Raw genomic sequence first — 16,956 nt, forward strand, 5'->3', positions numbered from 1 at the left:
GCCTTGAGCTACAAGTCTTAGTTGAAACAAAAATACACAAGTTTCTACCTCTTTCTATTCCACAAAAATCACTATATAACAATGCATCTTCAGATGACTAGTGTCTTCCTACCAACATACTCATAGGCTACTTACCTCCCATCACGTTACTACTTATCTGCATTTTTTACTTAAAGAGTACACTACTATATTTAAGCACATCTCTCTTCTCTTGATACTCTGAATGTGCAAATCTATCTTTGCCTTTGTTTGTCTTTAAAATTTCACATTTCTTTTTTGCTCTTTTCATCACTTTTTGTTTTTTCATGTTATGCTCACATATGAATTTGGATTTTCATATTACTACACAGGAGATTGAATTTCTTATCAATCTTCAAGTTTCACTGAGCTTTCTATTCTGGTTTTAACATTTCATAGGTGCAGCTTTACCTTTCTCATGTTACCCTGCTAGTCTGCAACTGGTTTTTCTTGATGATGGTTCTAAAGTTTGCTTGTCCAGTGTTGTTAATGGGATTGGTGCTATGGTAAGAGATTTTTTTGACTCAGACTGTGGTGGTAAAAGCATTTTCCTTTTTCAAATTCAATAGGCACTTATCTCTGGTCTTTGGGAAATTAAACCTGAAATCTGCTTATGTGTCTGTAGCTTCTTTGCAACTGGATCAACAGAGTTTGCTATTAATTTCATGAGTGTGTTTGAATTTCCTCTTTTTTCCAAATATTTTGCTGCAGTCAGAACTTTTTCATTAATTTCATTTTCATTTAAAAAATTCCAGAAGAATGTGTTTTCATATTGTGAATCTAATTCTTGTCAGTCGTATTATTTTAGTGTTCTAGATTTAGTAAACACTATGGTTTCTCAGCAGAAGCCTTCTAACTTATTTCCCATATGGGTGTTTTCTTTTCTCTTTCTCCCAGATTATGTTTATTTAAATTTGATTTATGGTCTTTCCCAGGTTTTATTTCTTCTGTGCAGCTAATGATAGTGGTAGTAAGTTCATATTTTTCTGGGTTACTTTATTATTGGTGGGTTTTTCTACAATGCCCAAAGCTGCGATATTGTATTCCTGGTCTTTCTGTCTATGGGAATCATTATTATGGATTCTTTGTTCCTTTTATATTTATGCACCGAGTTGCAGCTTGTTCCCATTTTATATATTATATTCTTGCTAATGTTTATAATGAAACAATGGAGTCTAAAAGTAATTGCTTCTTGCAGTGTGCCTTTTCATTTTATTCTAAGTCAGAAGGAGAAAACATAATATGGGCATTCTGACAAATTTTCAACTCTTTCAACTGTACAAAGGATAAAAGATATTTGGTAGCAAAAAAAGTTTATATTTATTTGTTGAAGCCGAATAAATAATGTGTTAAAATACCAAAAGAATATTTATCAACTAACATTTATTCTCCAACTAAAACCTTTTACATAATAATGTAAAATACATAAATGTAACATGTTGCTTAACTGAAACACTAATTGGTAAATTTTATATTGCTTTTGGCTACAATTCAATGTTATAAAACTTCTGAATTAAACTATTTTGCTGCTATATCATCAGTTATATATAAAAAAAATTAACAAATAAATATACGTAAAACAAACATTCAACATCAACGTCATATTTAGCCTAAGAACAATTAAGTGTAGTTTTTGCTGCCAAATGGCAGTGAATATTGTTGAGCATTAGCAAAAAAGGAGTGTGAAAGCATTTCCAGAGTGACAAAGAGAGTAAGCCTTTTATAGACAGTGATTAGTTGGCTGGTGTTAAACAAAAAGCTACACAATGAGCTATCAGTGTTGTGGCAATCACAAATTCCAAAACACAGATTTTAATGTTTTAAGCCTTTACATTTACTGCTTGGGATGGGGGCAAAATATAAAAGAAGTTATGCTAATTATTTTCTTATTCAACATAAACATGGTCATACATATTTCATATCACTACTGAAAAAATAAACTACAGTTCTCTTGTCCTATCTAACCTACACAAGGATCTCCACTTAAATCAATTCCAACTATGGTATCACCAGATAACTTAAACTCTTTGGCTATGTGAACAGTTTCCTCAGCTACTGCCAGTGGATTTCGGCGATCTATAGATAACAAGAATTTGACCACAATATCCAAACCAAGTTCTTGACTCTTATTGATGGCAGCCAGAACAGTTTCAACATAGCTCCTTCGTGACATTTGCCCAGTAACTTCTCGTGGTGTACTCCGTAACTCCAGGTAATAGACATTATCTTGTGCAAACTCTTGAATGACATCACACGTTGCCTACATATAAAAACTATACTGAGTACAATTTTTATATTATCAAGGTTAATAACATTGTTTATTGATCAAATTATGCATGTACATGTTATAACATATACAAAACTAGTGGTATTTATGCTTAAAAAGGTACAAAAGTTTTAATATCCTTAAAATATACAACAACCAAATTACTATCCAACTCATCTTTTTATTATCACAAACAAAATCTAAACTGCCATATTTAATAAGTGACAGTTGGCAATATATTTTGTTAAACTGAAATCAACTTCTCTGCACAGCCTATTTTTCAATTATTTGTTTGGCAATCTGTATAGATTGTCAAATCAAGCTTTTCAGTTGGCATAACAAATAGTTTTCTGGTGAGTTTAGTGCTCTGTGTTTTGAATGAATGTACTGTTTTCTCAATCCTTAAGTACAAATATTATGTTAGGAGTGTTGACTGAGTTGCATTCATGGACTATTTCAGCTAAAGCACATTTAATTATAAAAAATAAACATTTGATTTCAAGGCACCCAAGAATGGAAAACATGTTATGGTACCCATATAAAGAAAGACATACATGCTCTTTAACATTACCATATTTCACTGCCACTGGAAATGAAAAAAATCCATGGCACAGAAAATGGCAGTGCATGTCAGCAAAGAACATGGTTTATGTTACACTATAGCATTAATAACAGAAAACTGTTATATCAAATCAAAGCTAGTAACTATAAAAAAAAAATATGTTAACGAAAAATCTGTTATATATCAGTCATTTGTTTGAGACCAGCAATCAGAAGCAATATGCAAATGATATTTACCTTATCTTTTTTGTGTGCAATGTACAAAAACGGTCAAATATTCAACAATATACTCAGCTATCAAAATAAAACCTATGATGATATAACAAATATTATGCTCAATGTTAATGAATAAAAACATCCCCTTTTAAATTTTCTTCAAAATTAGGTATAGATTAAATTCAAGTCAAGGAAAAAATGGCTAAAGTTTTAGTTAACAATTGTAATGGTTGTGACACAAGGTCCCAGATAATCCTACTGGATTGCTCATATCTTCTTAAACTGATCAGAGGATGATGATATTTTTCCAAAAGAATGATGAAAGGGCAGTTGAATTCCAGGTAATCATAAAGAATAGTGATTCACAACACATTACAACACTATCAAAATATTTGCCAGGATTGCCAAAATACCTTAGATACCTGCACGTAAAATGGTCCTGGCAGAGAGCAAAGATGCAGACAAATTAAATTTGAGCAACTCATGGCAGCATTTTTAAATAAACTAAAGTTGTTTCATTCTTACTTTTTAGGTTGTTGTTGTTGTTGTTTTGAAGTAAGCACAAAGCTACACAATGGGCTATCTATGCTCTCCCACCATAGGTATTGAAACCTGGTTTTTAGTATTGTAAGTCTGCAGACATACCACTGAGCCACTGGGCACTACTTTTTAGGTAGCTGTGCAAATATAATATCTAAATGGGCCTACTGCTACCAATCCAATTTACTGGTTGAGGTTAACCCAAACATGGTTGTTGAAATTTTACATTCCAATTTTAAGTAAAATCAGTTGAATAGAGAAAGTTCATCAAAATTATAAATACTATTACTGAAGCAAACTGATCAGAGGATGATGATATTTTCCTAAAATAATTATGAGAGGGCAGTTGAATTCCAGGTGATTATGAAGAATAGTGATTCACAACACATTACAGCACTATCAAAATATTTGTCAGGATTGCCAAAATACCTTAGATACCTGCACGTAAAATGGTCCTGGCAGAGAGCAAAGATGCAGACAAATTAAATTTGGGCCACTCATGGCAGCATTTTTAAATAAACTGAAATTGCTTCATTCTTATTTTTTAGGTAACTATGCAAATATAATATCTAAATGGGCCTACTGCTACCAAACCAATTTACTGGTTGAGGTTAACCCAAACATGGTTGTTGAAATCTTCCATCCCAAGTTTAAGTAAAAATCAGTTGAATAGAGAAAGTTCAACAAAATTATAAATACTATTACCAAAGCACTAGTTAGATATGTTTATGACCAGGTTTATGCACATTTGCTTAAAAATGAAAGGGCAAGTGTGCTGAAAGGGTACACTTTATAAATAAAGCACATAGGAGAACATTCCCAGTAACAGATATGGTTGAATAAATAATGGAGGAAATACTCAGAATCAAATGAGAATTTTGTTTTTTAATGGAATATCAAATAATAAAGCATACAGATTCCTCTGATGCAACAGTCTACTAGCTATCCTATTCTGTTTGTACAGTGTGTATTCACACTTATACATGTAAATGTATTAATTTCAGTATTTACAAGCAAATTTATCTGGTTTGTTTGAAGATGACTCCAAAAAAATACTAAAAATAACTATTCACTTGTAAATAATTATTCTCAAAACCTCATTGAAATAAAAAAAAACAATAAATGTAATCCAGGCTTTAGCTTGTTTGTTTTGGAATTTCGCACAAAGCTACTCGAGGGCTAGCTGTGCTAGCCGTCCCTAATTTAGCAGTGCAAGACTAGAGGGAAGGCAGCTAGTCATCACCACCCACCGCCAACTCTTGGGCTACTCTTTTACCAACGAATAGTGGGATTGACCGTCACATTATACACCCCCACGGCTGGGAGGGCGAGCATGTTTAGCGCGACGCGGGCTCGAACCCGCGACCCTCTGATTACGAGTCGCACGCCTTACGCGCTAGGCCATGCCAGGCCTCCAGGCTTTAGTAGAATCAGTAGTAAAAATTCAGCATATTAGTTTAAAAAAAAAAAACATACTTCAATAGCTTGATAATATTACAATGCTAGTGTCAAATAATGATGATGAAATACTGAGTGGAGTATATCAGCATTTGAACATGCAGAGGTTATCTTTGATTTCAAGAAAATCTTTTGCTGTTCTAATCTTTCCAATTTCTAATGTCATTAAGCCTACTAACAAAAAACCTCAAGATTAATATTCCAGTCCCAATACTTGCATGTCATATGTACATCTGAAAAATATGAAAAAAACAAAAGCAAGATGTGATCAGTCATGACTTTTAAGTTGTTCAGCCATAATCTGCCTATGCTAAAGATGTCTTCTTTTGTGATTTGATGCAGCACTGACTTTATTATAGTATACTGTTTATATTGTTCCACTTAATGTGCATTTATGGCCAAATTATACTTTCCTAAATTTTGTGTTTCATTTTAGTAATTTGTAGAGCATTTATTATCTGGTTTGTTTTAGTTATAAATAAATACTGAAACTGTTTTTATTATTAGTATCCAATTAAAATTTCCTTGGAATTATAAAGTGGTTGTTGCAAAGCTCAAATTTTCACATTTATAATTATACAGAATTATTTATTCAGTGCAATAACTTTTCCAAGGTACATATAAAATATTCTAATTAATAGGTAAGTTACAGTAATGAATTATAGAAGACAGAGTAATTTTAAAGTAAAGCAATATAGTATATATTATTGATTTAGATATTCAACTTTCTTGCCCTTATGCAATTACTTCCCTAATAATCCCCTTAGCTGGACTGACTGCACTAAACATTACAGTTCTAGCCACAACAATCAGTAAAATACTGTCATACACACTCATACTGGAAAATCTAGAAGTTTTCTAAAGGAAATTATGAATAATAATAATAATAATAATATAATAAATTGTTTAGAGAAGAAAAAATAAATCCAATCATTGGCACTAAAAAGACTACAAAAGTGGGGGAGTGTGTTTTTCTTATAGCAAAGCCACATCAGGCTATCTGCTGAGTCCACCGAGGGGAATCAAACTCCTGATTTTAGCACTGTAAATCTGTAGACTTACCACTGTACCAGCAGGGGATGAAAGTGGGAGAAGGCAGCTGCCAAATGTAAAATTATGAATAGTTTCTGAGCAAGTCAAATATAATAACCATCTCCATAGTAAACATTTCAATTAATCTTCATATGCATATTCTGTCTAAATCATAAAACAAAGTGCAACATCATACCAACTTTCAAAAAATTATATATGATGTACTTTCACAAATTTTCTTAAAAATAAAATTATATCTGAAATGTTGAGATTTTAAATCTTGATTTAAGATCAAAATTTTTTAAAGATATAATTAAAAAACAAAATTGAAAATTTAGCCATAACTGTCAGCTTTTAGCATCCTGGTAAAATTCTATTCTTTTAAGATCATGGAAATAAATTTCCCAACAGCCCTGAAACTTGTCAAAACTGCCACAGTGATACAAAACACTTTTTCATTTCAGCAATTTTTTTTTAATATTTTTCAACACATAATATGTTGGCACTGTTTTGCTCTGTTTATTAGGCACTTGTTCTTCATACTTATATATTAATGTCCTAATGAGTACCATATAAAGCAATTACAGCATAAATTTAATGCTGTTCTGTTCACATCAAGTGCTACAAGTCACTTTATAACACAGTCAGTCAATTTACAGTGAGAATGATCTATGATTTGTGTTTATATTTCTTTAAAACTGTTAAATATGCACATGAATGATATACAACAAAAATTGGAAAATAGAATGTTTAATTGGCATGCATAATTTGTATTTTGAATGTATTTTTTAAACGTAAAAAATGTGTACTTTTGTAGGTGCTCATCTTATTTGGTGTACTGAATCACTAAGCACTTTTAGAAGTAAATCATTTATATCAAGATTTTTAATTTTTTAGTTAATGAACATTATGGCACTGAACCTTCCGTAATCTGAAATATACAAAACGTGTTCATCAAAATACAAATTATTTATATGAATTTGTTTCCTACTGTTGCATAGTGATGCTATTGAAGAAGTTCAATTCAATGCCTGTTTATTGTTTATATGAAATTTTTTATTATTCAGGAAAATCAGGATTAGTTGAAAACAATTAAACAAAACCAGATACCTTCCACTTTAACAGTTCAGGCAGTGTGCATCTGTCAATAACTTTCTGATAACAGGAACCCCGACTTGCATACACTTTGGTTGGTTAGGTAAATTAGGATTTACTTTAATCACCAATATACTAAGCACAACAAATGTCTATAAAGTATTGGCTAAGAAAGAAATACAAACAAAATCAAAATACTTACTTCATATAATGCTTCTGGTGTGTCTGTCACCTGCTGAATCACTTTAAAAGTTCTGAAACATCTGTGTATATTTAAGGAGAAAACACATATATCTAGTTTGAATTTTATGCTTACAACTTATAAAAGCAAAACTAAAATAGTTATATAAAATAATCTTGAACCTAAACTGATTATCCAAATGGAACATATATAAGCAAACGTGTGTGTGTGTGTGTGTGTGTGTGTGTGTGTGTGTGTACATAAATACTAATGTTGTGCAAGTGCTATACCTCATAAATCATAGTGTTATTGTACAACACTTGGAAAAAGTTTACAAGTTGGGCAAGAGGCCTGTATCAGCTGTCAGTGTAAGAAAAGGGTGATAGTGTAGATTGATTAAGTGCAGCAGCTTGTCTCAACTCTTGCAATAAAAAACTGAATGCGTGTTGATGGCCAGACTGTATGAACAGACAACAAAAATCAGTTCAAAAGGTATTGCTTTAATAAACACTAAGGTTAGTTATAAAAATCTTAAAAGTTAACATTTTCCTTACCTGAAAATGTGTTTCTAATAGACATCACTTCTGTATACAGATGAGTCATTAACCTCTTAAAGTCACACTCTTCTGTCTGAAAGAGTTGTATACCACCAGCCTTGTGAAACTCATAAAATTCACATAAAAACACAAAATTTCACTAATGTGTGATGATATATTATGCTGCAAAACCCTCCATCAAAGGGAGTAGTACATATCTCTTTGCAAAACCACATACAAAATTTCTTAATATTTTGTGGCAGGGCAACTAAGAAAAGGGCACCAAGAAAGTGGGGAAGAAATATGGAAAAATTTCATGGATGTAAGTGTCTATCAGAAATACATTTTCAGGTAAGGGAAAGATTAACTTCCAATATAATAATTCACCTCCATACACTGATTAACTAGAATCCCATGATGAGATGATGGAGGGACCAATGCAGAAATAACTTACATGATCCTCCTTTCAAGAGTGCTAAAACAACCCATATGGTGCAACACCAAACCTTATTTCATTCATAATATAACTTTTGCCCAAGTGAAGGACAGAAAAAGGTAAGAAGCTTGAAAGGTGTTGGAAGGACAGATGGAACAGGTAAGTGATCATCAAAGAGCATGCATATATGCCATTAGTCAGCCAATATGTATAGTAGGTTTGGAAATGTTCAGACCATACCATACCTCATTCATGTGTCTCTACAGATCATTTACAGCTGTGGAAAAAGGGCACAAGTGGAAAATATTTATGCACAGCTCCTAAACCATCAGACATTAAAATCCCACACCAGTGTTGAGAAGAGGGTACAACAGTAGACACAACTGATAAGGACACTTATAAAATCACCATTAAACCATCACATTATCAGCTGAGTCCTAGCTATGGGAGTAGGGTTATGAATGATACATCACAGCTGAACATTAAGAAATATCAATTACTCTGCAAGCATATTCTGTGGGGTCATGTCCTTGTAAGAGTAGAATAAACAGAGTGTATGAGTTATGTATCCAAAATTCACTTAGAGATTGTGATGTATCAAGATAAGATTGAGGTGGTTTGCATTACACTCCAGAAATACCCCTGCCCAACTCCTCACAGCATAAAGGGACTCCTGTTGTATCACTAATTGTCAGGTCCTAATGAATGAGGATTCTCCACAGTCCTCAACTTCACTAGCTGGGAGCTTATAAGTGTCAAAGATCTCCCATGCTCCATTTAAAAGAGGGAAGATTTGCATGAGGGAGACTGAGAATGTGCATCACATGAGGTTGTACTCCAACACCTACTCTGTGAATAAATACCCTGCAAGAAGCTTCATTAAGAGAGTTCAGAGAATTATTTTACTGGAGACAGTGTAATGGGTAACAACAAACCCTTTTTGCAAAATTCAGCACATACTAGTCAGAGAAAAGGCTGGTTCTTTTCATGATAGTCCATGAAATAAATGCAGTCTGGACTGGACTAAAAAAAAGTTAAATACATACCATAAGTAGAAAGTCAGTGATTTTATGAAACACCCCATCTCAAACTGAACACTGATTGGGCTAGAGCAGATGGTCTAAGCATTTTCAATTTAAATGGTCCAATGCAGAAGTTTGGGTAAGTATACCATGTAAAGCAAAACTAGCCATCTAGTGGGATCCAACTGTAGAAGGAAGATGAGAAATGAACAAATAAATGAATACTAATACCCATTTAAGGTGCAAGGTTGATTGAAGAATGGCCACTGATAAAGACAGTTAAATGTGAGACAAATGATTGCAGGGTAGTTCCCATACCAGCCTGGAGAAAGAGGAAAAGAAAAACTGAAGGAAAGGCATATAAACATCTGTCTTCATAGGAGCATGTACAAGACATATGAGCTGCGAGATCTAATCCTTAATGGGGTGAGAAAAGAGGCCCCATGTAGATAGATCCTAGGTATGGAAGGACAGTAATAGAAACCATAAAGACAGAAGTGTGTGACAACCACTAAGCAGCTTGGACACAATAAGAACACTGGTCCAGATCAAACTTAACAACAAAAAAGAGAAATTAAACGAGGGGATATGAGGAAAAGGAGTGACAATTTTTCCTTGTCATGGGGTATGAAGAAAAGAAAGACCTGCCAGGACAAAAAGAAAAGAAAAAGTAAAATAACGAGAAAGGAATCAAGAGCGTAGATATTTGTACATGGCAAGTAGGAATAAAACTCATGTCTAGAAACATCAAAAATATCTGCTTGAAGTTCAATATAAAACCACAATGATAAAACAATCAGGCAAGAAATAGGAAGAGGCAGTGGATAAGGAAGGAATGAAAGCATGTAAAAAGATAGAGAAAAAATATAGACCATGATACTGAGAAAGATAGTCTCTCCAGTTTTAGGTCACAGGGAAACCATCCATAAAGAAAAAGAAAAAGAGAGGAATACGTTATAAAGTAATGAAGTCAAAGGTAAATGGCACAAATGAAACAAAGGTGATAAATACATCCTACGAGGGCTGTTCAAAAATTACGCGGACTGACGTCATAAAACAAAATGTACTTTATTTAGAACTTACAGGTCTGGGACCTCTTCAAAGTACTCTCCTCCCCAATGCACACACTTATCTCAATGGTGTTTCCACTTGTTGAAACAGTCCTGGTACGCTTCTTTTGTAATGTCCTCCAGCTCCTTCGTCGCATTTGCCTTAATCTCGGGAATCGTCTCAAATCTTCTTCCTTTCAAGGGTCTTTTGAGTTTGGGGAACAAGAAAAAATCGCAAGGAGCAAGGTCAGGTGAGTAGGGGGGGGGGAGAACAGTGATCGAGTGTTTGGCCAAAAACTCACGAGTTCTGAGGCACAAATTTCACAGCAACGCGGTGCATCTTCAATTTTTTGGTCAAAATCTCGTAACAAGATCCAACTGATATCCCATACTCTTCCGCAAGCTCCCTGACAGTCAGACGTTGATTTGCCCGCACCAGGGTGTTGATTTTGTCAACGTGTGAGTCGTCAGTTGACGTGGAGGGACGTCCAGGACGCTCATCATCTTCAATGGACTGTCGACCATCCTTAAAATGTTCATGCCACTTGAAACATGCCGTACGCTTCATAGCAACATCACCGTAAGCCGTGTTAAGCAAGCTCCCTGACAGTCAGACGTTGATTTGCCCGCACCAGGGTGTTGATTTTGTCAACGTGTGAGTCGTCAGTTGACGTGGAGGGACGTCCAGGACGCTCATCATCTTCAATGGACTGTCGACCATCCTTAAAATGTTCATGCCACTTGAAACATGCCGTACGCTTCATAGCAACATCACCGTAAGCTGTGTTAAGCATAGCAAAAGTTTCAGTCGCAGATTTTCCAAGTTTAATACAAAATTTCACAGCAAGTCGTTGCTCCTTCAGGTCATTCATTCTGAAATCTGCCAAACGAAAAAAATCGCACTTCACTTAAAACTGCGTAGCTAATACACAAATAAAGATATCTGCAATCGGGAAATGGCGTCGTAATCAGCTGATCTGAGCGAACCTAGCGACACCAAGCGGATTTCCCTGGAATCAACTGGCGCCGCGCAATTCAAACAGTCCGCATATTTTTTTAACAGACCTCGTACATGCTGATACATGGTTGAGATAGAGGGGTGACAGGAGTGTGACATAGGCACAACTACATGATCAGGGTGGTGGGCTAGACAGTTCCTCATGCAATGCTAAATGAATTTCATAATCTGAGAAAAAGAACATTTGGTAAAAGTGTATCATAAAAGGATGGAAAGTTGGGAAGGGAAAGTCACAGCTGAGACCCAAGGAGGTGGAATAACAGAAACAAGATTTGTAGAGACTGTGAGGGGCCACCAAAAAAACCCCTTATAGAATAGCACAGAAATGAAAAAGAAGATGGAGAGGAAGACACACGTATTAAAAAAGATTATACCAGTAAAGATTGAGGGCATAACCAGCCAACACTGAAGAAAAAGGCACAGGAGATTAGAATAAAAAGTTAACAATGAGAAGTGTGCCAAGGTAACTAGAGGAGGAACAGTCAGAGAGTAGAATAACAGAAAATTAATGGATGAAAAAACAATTATACACAATACATACAAACTAAGAAATAATTGAATTATAAATTGTGAATAAATGATTGTGTCTACCTATCTTCTAATGGTAAGAAAAGATGTAAATAACCATGTCTAATTATTATGGACTATGGAGACATCTTAAGGAGTAATGACTGAAAACGAAACATTTTCTACTACATGTAAATATTAAAAGTAATAAACATAAACTATAAAAATAATATATTCATCTATGCATAACTTATCAAAGAGTAATGGAAAATAGTATCATCATTCATGGGTACAAATTAAGAAGTAATAAGCTATGATGCAATATTAACCTTTAAGTGAGAGAAGGAGTTAAGATGTATAAATAAACAACACATTCTGCATTATAACATAAAATATAAACTAGAACTAAACATTAACGTGTAAAGTACACATTTTAAAGAATAACTACCTATTTCAAAACAACAACTAACATGTATATGCAAAGAACTACAATCAAACACAAGGTAAGGAGTAATTAACTTTGTCTATGCATTATCACTGTGTGTGCATGTAAAGAAGTAATGAACTATGCCAAATCATTAACTCCAGTGAAATCTTTGCTAAGGAGAATGAACTATATCAAAACAATATCCTTTATGTGGAAATATCAAGGACTAAGGAATAAAACTAAACACTACTATGGATATGTACATATCAAGGAATAATTAACCAAGACTAGGTGTTATCTTTCAAGAAAAAGTAACTAGAATCAAACTTTAACATGAGTACTTGTTAAAAAGTAATGAACTATATTTAAACATTCCCTTCTAGGTAGACACATTAAGAAGTAATAAACCAGAAGAAAGAAATATAAATGGCTACATCTTACATGGTAAGAGATAACTACATATGATTAATCATAAACTTAATAAGACACTGTCAGTAAGAGATGAACTATGACTAAACATAATATACTATGTGATATAGATTAAAGAGTGAGTAACTATGATTACACGTTACTATCTATGTAGATAAATTAAGGAGTAATAAAATGTTAACATTAAGTCCTGCAAGTTACACATTAAGAAAGAGTAAGCTGTATATAGGCAGTAACTTTTATATCTATCTGGTAAGGAAGAAAAAACGAGTCATAAAGAGTGGGAGCAAAGTTAAAACCAAAGGAAATGCTAGGTGAAGCACTAACAGGTCAGGGAAAAGAAAGGAAACCACAGGTAGAATGAACATGTAAGGCAGGCAGGAAAGTCAAGAGTAGTATTGGGTAAGAAAATGTCATTCCATTTCATACTCCACAACTTGACCATCAAGTTAATGGAGATGTGCACTAAGAATGAAAGAAGAGTACCCAAGGGAAAACATGGGCCCTACATGTTAGACAGTAACTGCCATAATCTCAACAGACAGACAACTGACTAAACTGCTTGTACTTTTGAGTAATACTGAAAAAAAGAGTAAAAAAATCCCATTACTTTGTGAATTCATTATGAAAAGTTGAAAATAAAGTTGTTGAAGAAAATAACTTTAAAAAAGTCTCAGAAAAAACAAACATGTCTCAGCATGATTGTGCTGAGGAACAGAATGAGGAATTTCACATGTAAATACATATAGAAGGAGCATTTGTGCAAAGAGCTACATCACACTTCCGTTGGTGGAGGGTTTTACCATGAGACATCATCATACAGCAACACAATTTCACATTTTTGCAATATTTTAATTGAGAGTTTTACAAAACTGGTGGAATGCAAATCACTCAGGCAAAAGAGTGCACCTATACGTGGAAATAGATAACATTTGTACATAGATATCACTGTATCAGAAATAAAAAGCTAATTACAGTAAAAAGGTTAACTACAAGATTTACTAGAAAGCAATAAACTGTGAACAGCAATGCAAATACTCCATCTCCTTCCATATTCTAATGGTCAGATAAAAAGGCTAGTCTGAGTCATTTCAAGATTTACAAGCAAATGGCATAATAATAAATTATTCTGGAGAAATTACTCAGAAGGATTGATGTATAACAGCAATGATGGGTTTGAGCAAAAAGTTAACATTTTCCTAAACTGAAAATGTATTTCTGATAGATACTTACCTACTCTTACAAAATAGCTTTTCTTTATCAGAACAAATTTTCAATGTTTACTAGTAGTATTTCACTTCATCTGCTGCATATCCACATGTAAATCATTATGCAACAGCTCTCCACCAATAGGAGCACAACACAACCCCTACTGTAACCAGTGCCCTCTCCTCACTTACATTCATTTATCACTTTGAGAATGATCAAAGGATCTAAATCAAATATCACTGGAAGTGAGGAAGCTTGGTGGGAAATATGAGAGGAGGTTAGTATTTATCAGAAATACACTGTTAGTTTATGAAAATATCTTCTGATATCTTACCTCTTCTCACTAAAAAGCTAAAATCTTTCAATGAAAAAATAATCCACCTTTAAGAAGTGCTTAAAGGCAGTCCATGAGGTGTGGAACCTAAAATTTTCACTTCTCATACACAGACCACATCACATCTGATTCCACAATACTCTGTGCTCTTTTATAACATAAAAGGCAAAAGAAATTAAGGAATACCATAATATGTATTACCTATTAATGGGACCCTAAGTGTTGAGTGGCTAGAACATGATAGACCATAAGTGATAATTTGACCTCATCCAACACCTAGTAGCATTTGGAATTGTAACTTATTTCTGTGATAGGAAAAGGACCACCTACCTCTTCACCTCAAAACAGGAATCATAGTGAATACAAGCTTCCATACCAAAATTTATCTCCACAGGTGTGTATTTCCAACCTAATCAACACCTTATCCACCATGAACCAACAACTAGCAAATGGTAGGAAGATAAAAAGCCTTGGTGGGACAACATCTTAGCAGTAGTGGGTATAATTCTTCCATTCTTTGGTAGGAAAAAGATACCTATCTGTATACTAGTGGGAATACATGCTGTGCTGAGCTACAACCAACACCAGATCCACCAGAAACAGCATTCAGCAGGTTTTGTGGAGAAAGCCTGAAATGTTGGGATGCATCTTCAGTCCAAAACCTGGTGGAATCAGGCATTTATGATCCAGTCCAGACTATATATGAGAGTACTTATTTAGCTTTACAATCTCCAACCAACACTTGAGCACATGATTCTAATCATGACTGGCCCATCTCCAAACAAAACCAGAATCACCAGGGACATAAATCTGGAGAATGGTAGGAAGGAGGAATGCTAATAATATGCAGTAGTGCTACATCTAAAACCTGGCAGGATCCAGAACTGCACATCAAGTCCATAGCAGGATGTAATTAATGTGAAACAAAGGTACAGGATGTAGACCACATACCAACTCTGATGATGATATCTAAAGGAAGACAGAAATTGACAACTAGGGACATGATGAGATGATGGATTTGATAAGAAGATACCTTAAAAAGGCAACACTCCTCAGGTGAAAGGGATGAACAAACTTGCCTAACTAACTAGTAAATCCAGCTTCTAAAAGATTATAGGAGAGAAAAAGAGGTCCCAGGAAATGAAAGAATTTCATGTAATAAACAAACAGGTAAAGGAATCATAGAAGGGGTAGCAGTGCAAGTAAAATACCATTGGAAAATCCAAATTGGACACAAGAGATGGATAAGAAAGTGGGAGAAAAAATGAAATTAGCCATCTTGGTAGAAGACATCTTGAACAAAAATGAATGGTCAGTGAAGAGAAGAACATAGGAGTAATGGAACAGTACATTAAAAGTGTCAATTGCAAATATCTCAGATCCCTTCCAGCAACAAGCCAGTGACATGAAAAGTAAGGATTTTAAAGAAAAGTGATGTGAGACATATAAAGACAAAGGTTCAAACAGAGAAGTGAAAGCATGAAGTACAACAGTGACATTCCCATCCAGATGAGACAGTACAGTGATAAAAGGAAAAGAAAATAAAATAAAACAAACATACACAACATGAGAGACTGGAAGCCAGAGGCAAACTCAGTAAATCTGAATGTGCAGTATAATGCAACTTGATGGCTTGCCATCAAGAAAACTGACAGTCCACTTCCACAAAGGCAAGTGAAAATGCAGTTAACTCTAGTAGAGCAGACTGACTGACTAGCAGTTGAAAATATATCATTTACACTAATAAACCTCCAAGGAGAAAGGATGGACAGGATAGTAAGTCAATGAGGCAACACATCTGGAAAATCCAGATTGTTTGGCAGAGGAATGAACAAAAACTTATTCATGAAGCAAGAGGACAGGTAAAAACAGATGATGCATACCTGACTGAGATTGATTGGTTGGTTGGTTGGTTGATTTAGTGTTTTATGGCACAGAGCAGCTAGGCTATCTGCACCAAACATCTGGTAAAAAGGTAAAATTTAGGGTAGTAAAATTCATAAAAGGAAATTAAGGTAAAACAAAACAGCATTTAAAAAAATAAATAGCATAAACCAATGTTGACATCTAGTCTACAACGTTAAGATAAAAACTACAGAAAGAGAAATCATAAAGGGCATTCTGTAGCATAATGGTAATTATCATAACCCACCAGGAAGACTAAAAGGTAAGTACAAATACCACCATCAGTCACCTGAAGTTGGCCTTTCCAGTCCTGGTTCTGAGTAATGTAACAATGTGGCCATTTTCAAAAAGTAAAAGTAATATACGTGTAGCAAAATTTTAATAACTCCCCAGGATGACGAATGGATAGTTCAAACAGCAGCGTTAGTCACCTGAAGTTGGCCTTCCCAGTCCTGATGTCGGGTTATTTAATGTTACAGCAATTTTCTAATTTCAAATCGAACTAGATAGACTGTGATTCTTAAAAAGGTACCACATTAAAAAAGGTATAATGTATAAATTATAAATTAAAAACTTAAATGGCATTAAAAAGATTAATGGCCTTTAAAACCTAAAAACATTTCCAAGGTGAACAGTGCCACCATCACCAATAACACTGTCTAACGTTATGGACAAACCTTGGTACAGAACATGTTTAAAATGGTGCCGTCGTTCAGA

The 16,956-nt window shown here is 34.3% G+C and overlaps 1 protein-coding gene across 12 annotated transcripts in view; it reads right to left on the reverse strand.

Moving 5' to 3' along the window:
* LOC143249100 (N6-Methyl-AMP deaminase-like) overlaps window positions 1-16,956 on the reverse strand; it is a 42,127-nt gene that overhangs the window by 13,364 nt on the left and 11,807 nt on the right. For all 12 annotated transcript variants that reach the window (XR_013027526.1, XR_013027527.1, XR_013027525.1 and 9 more), the window contains 2 exons: window positions 7,389-7,449; window positions 1,988-2,278 (listed from right to left, as the gene is read on the reverse strand). Coding sequence is in view for 9 of the 12 variants with exons in the window: in XM_076498371.1 (XP_076354486.1) it covers window positions 1,988-2,278; window positions 7,389-7,449 (352 nt within the window). In the remaining 3 variants the exon portion in view is untranslated. The remainder of the gene's footprint in view (window positions 1-1,987; window positions 2,279-7,388; window positions 7,450-16,956) is intronic.

Source organism: Tachypleus tridentatus, chromosome 4 (assembly GCF_004210375.1).
Source record: "Tachypleus tridentatus isolate NWPU-2018 chromosome 4, ASM421037v1, whole genome shotgun sequence".
NCBI lineage: Eukaryota > Metazoa > Arthropoda > Merostomata > Xiphosura > Limulidae > Tachypleus > Tachypleus tridentatus.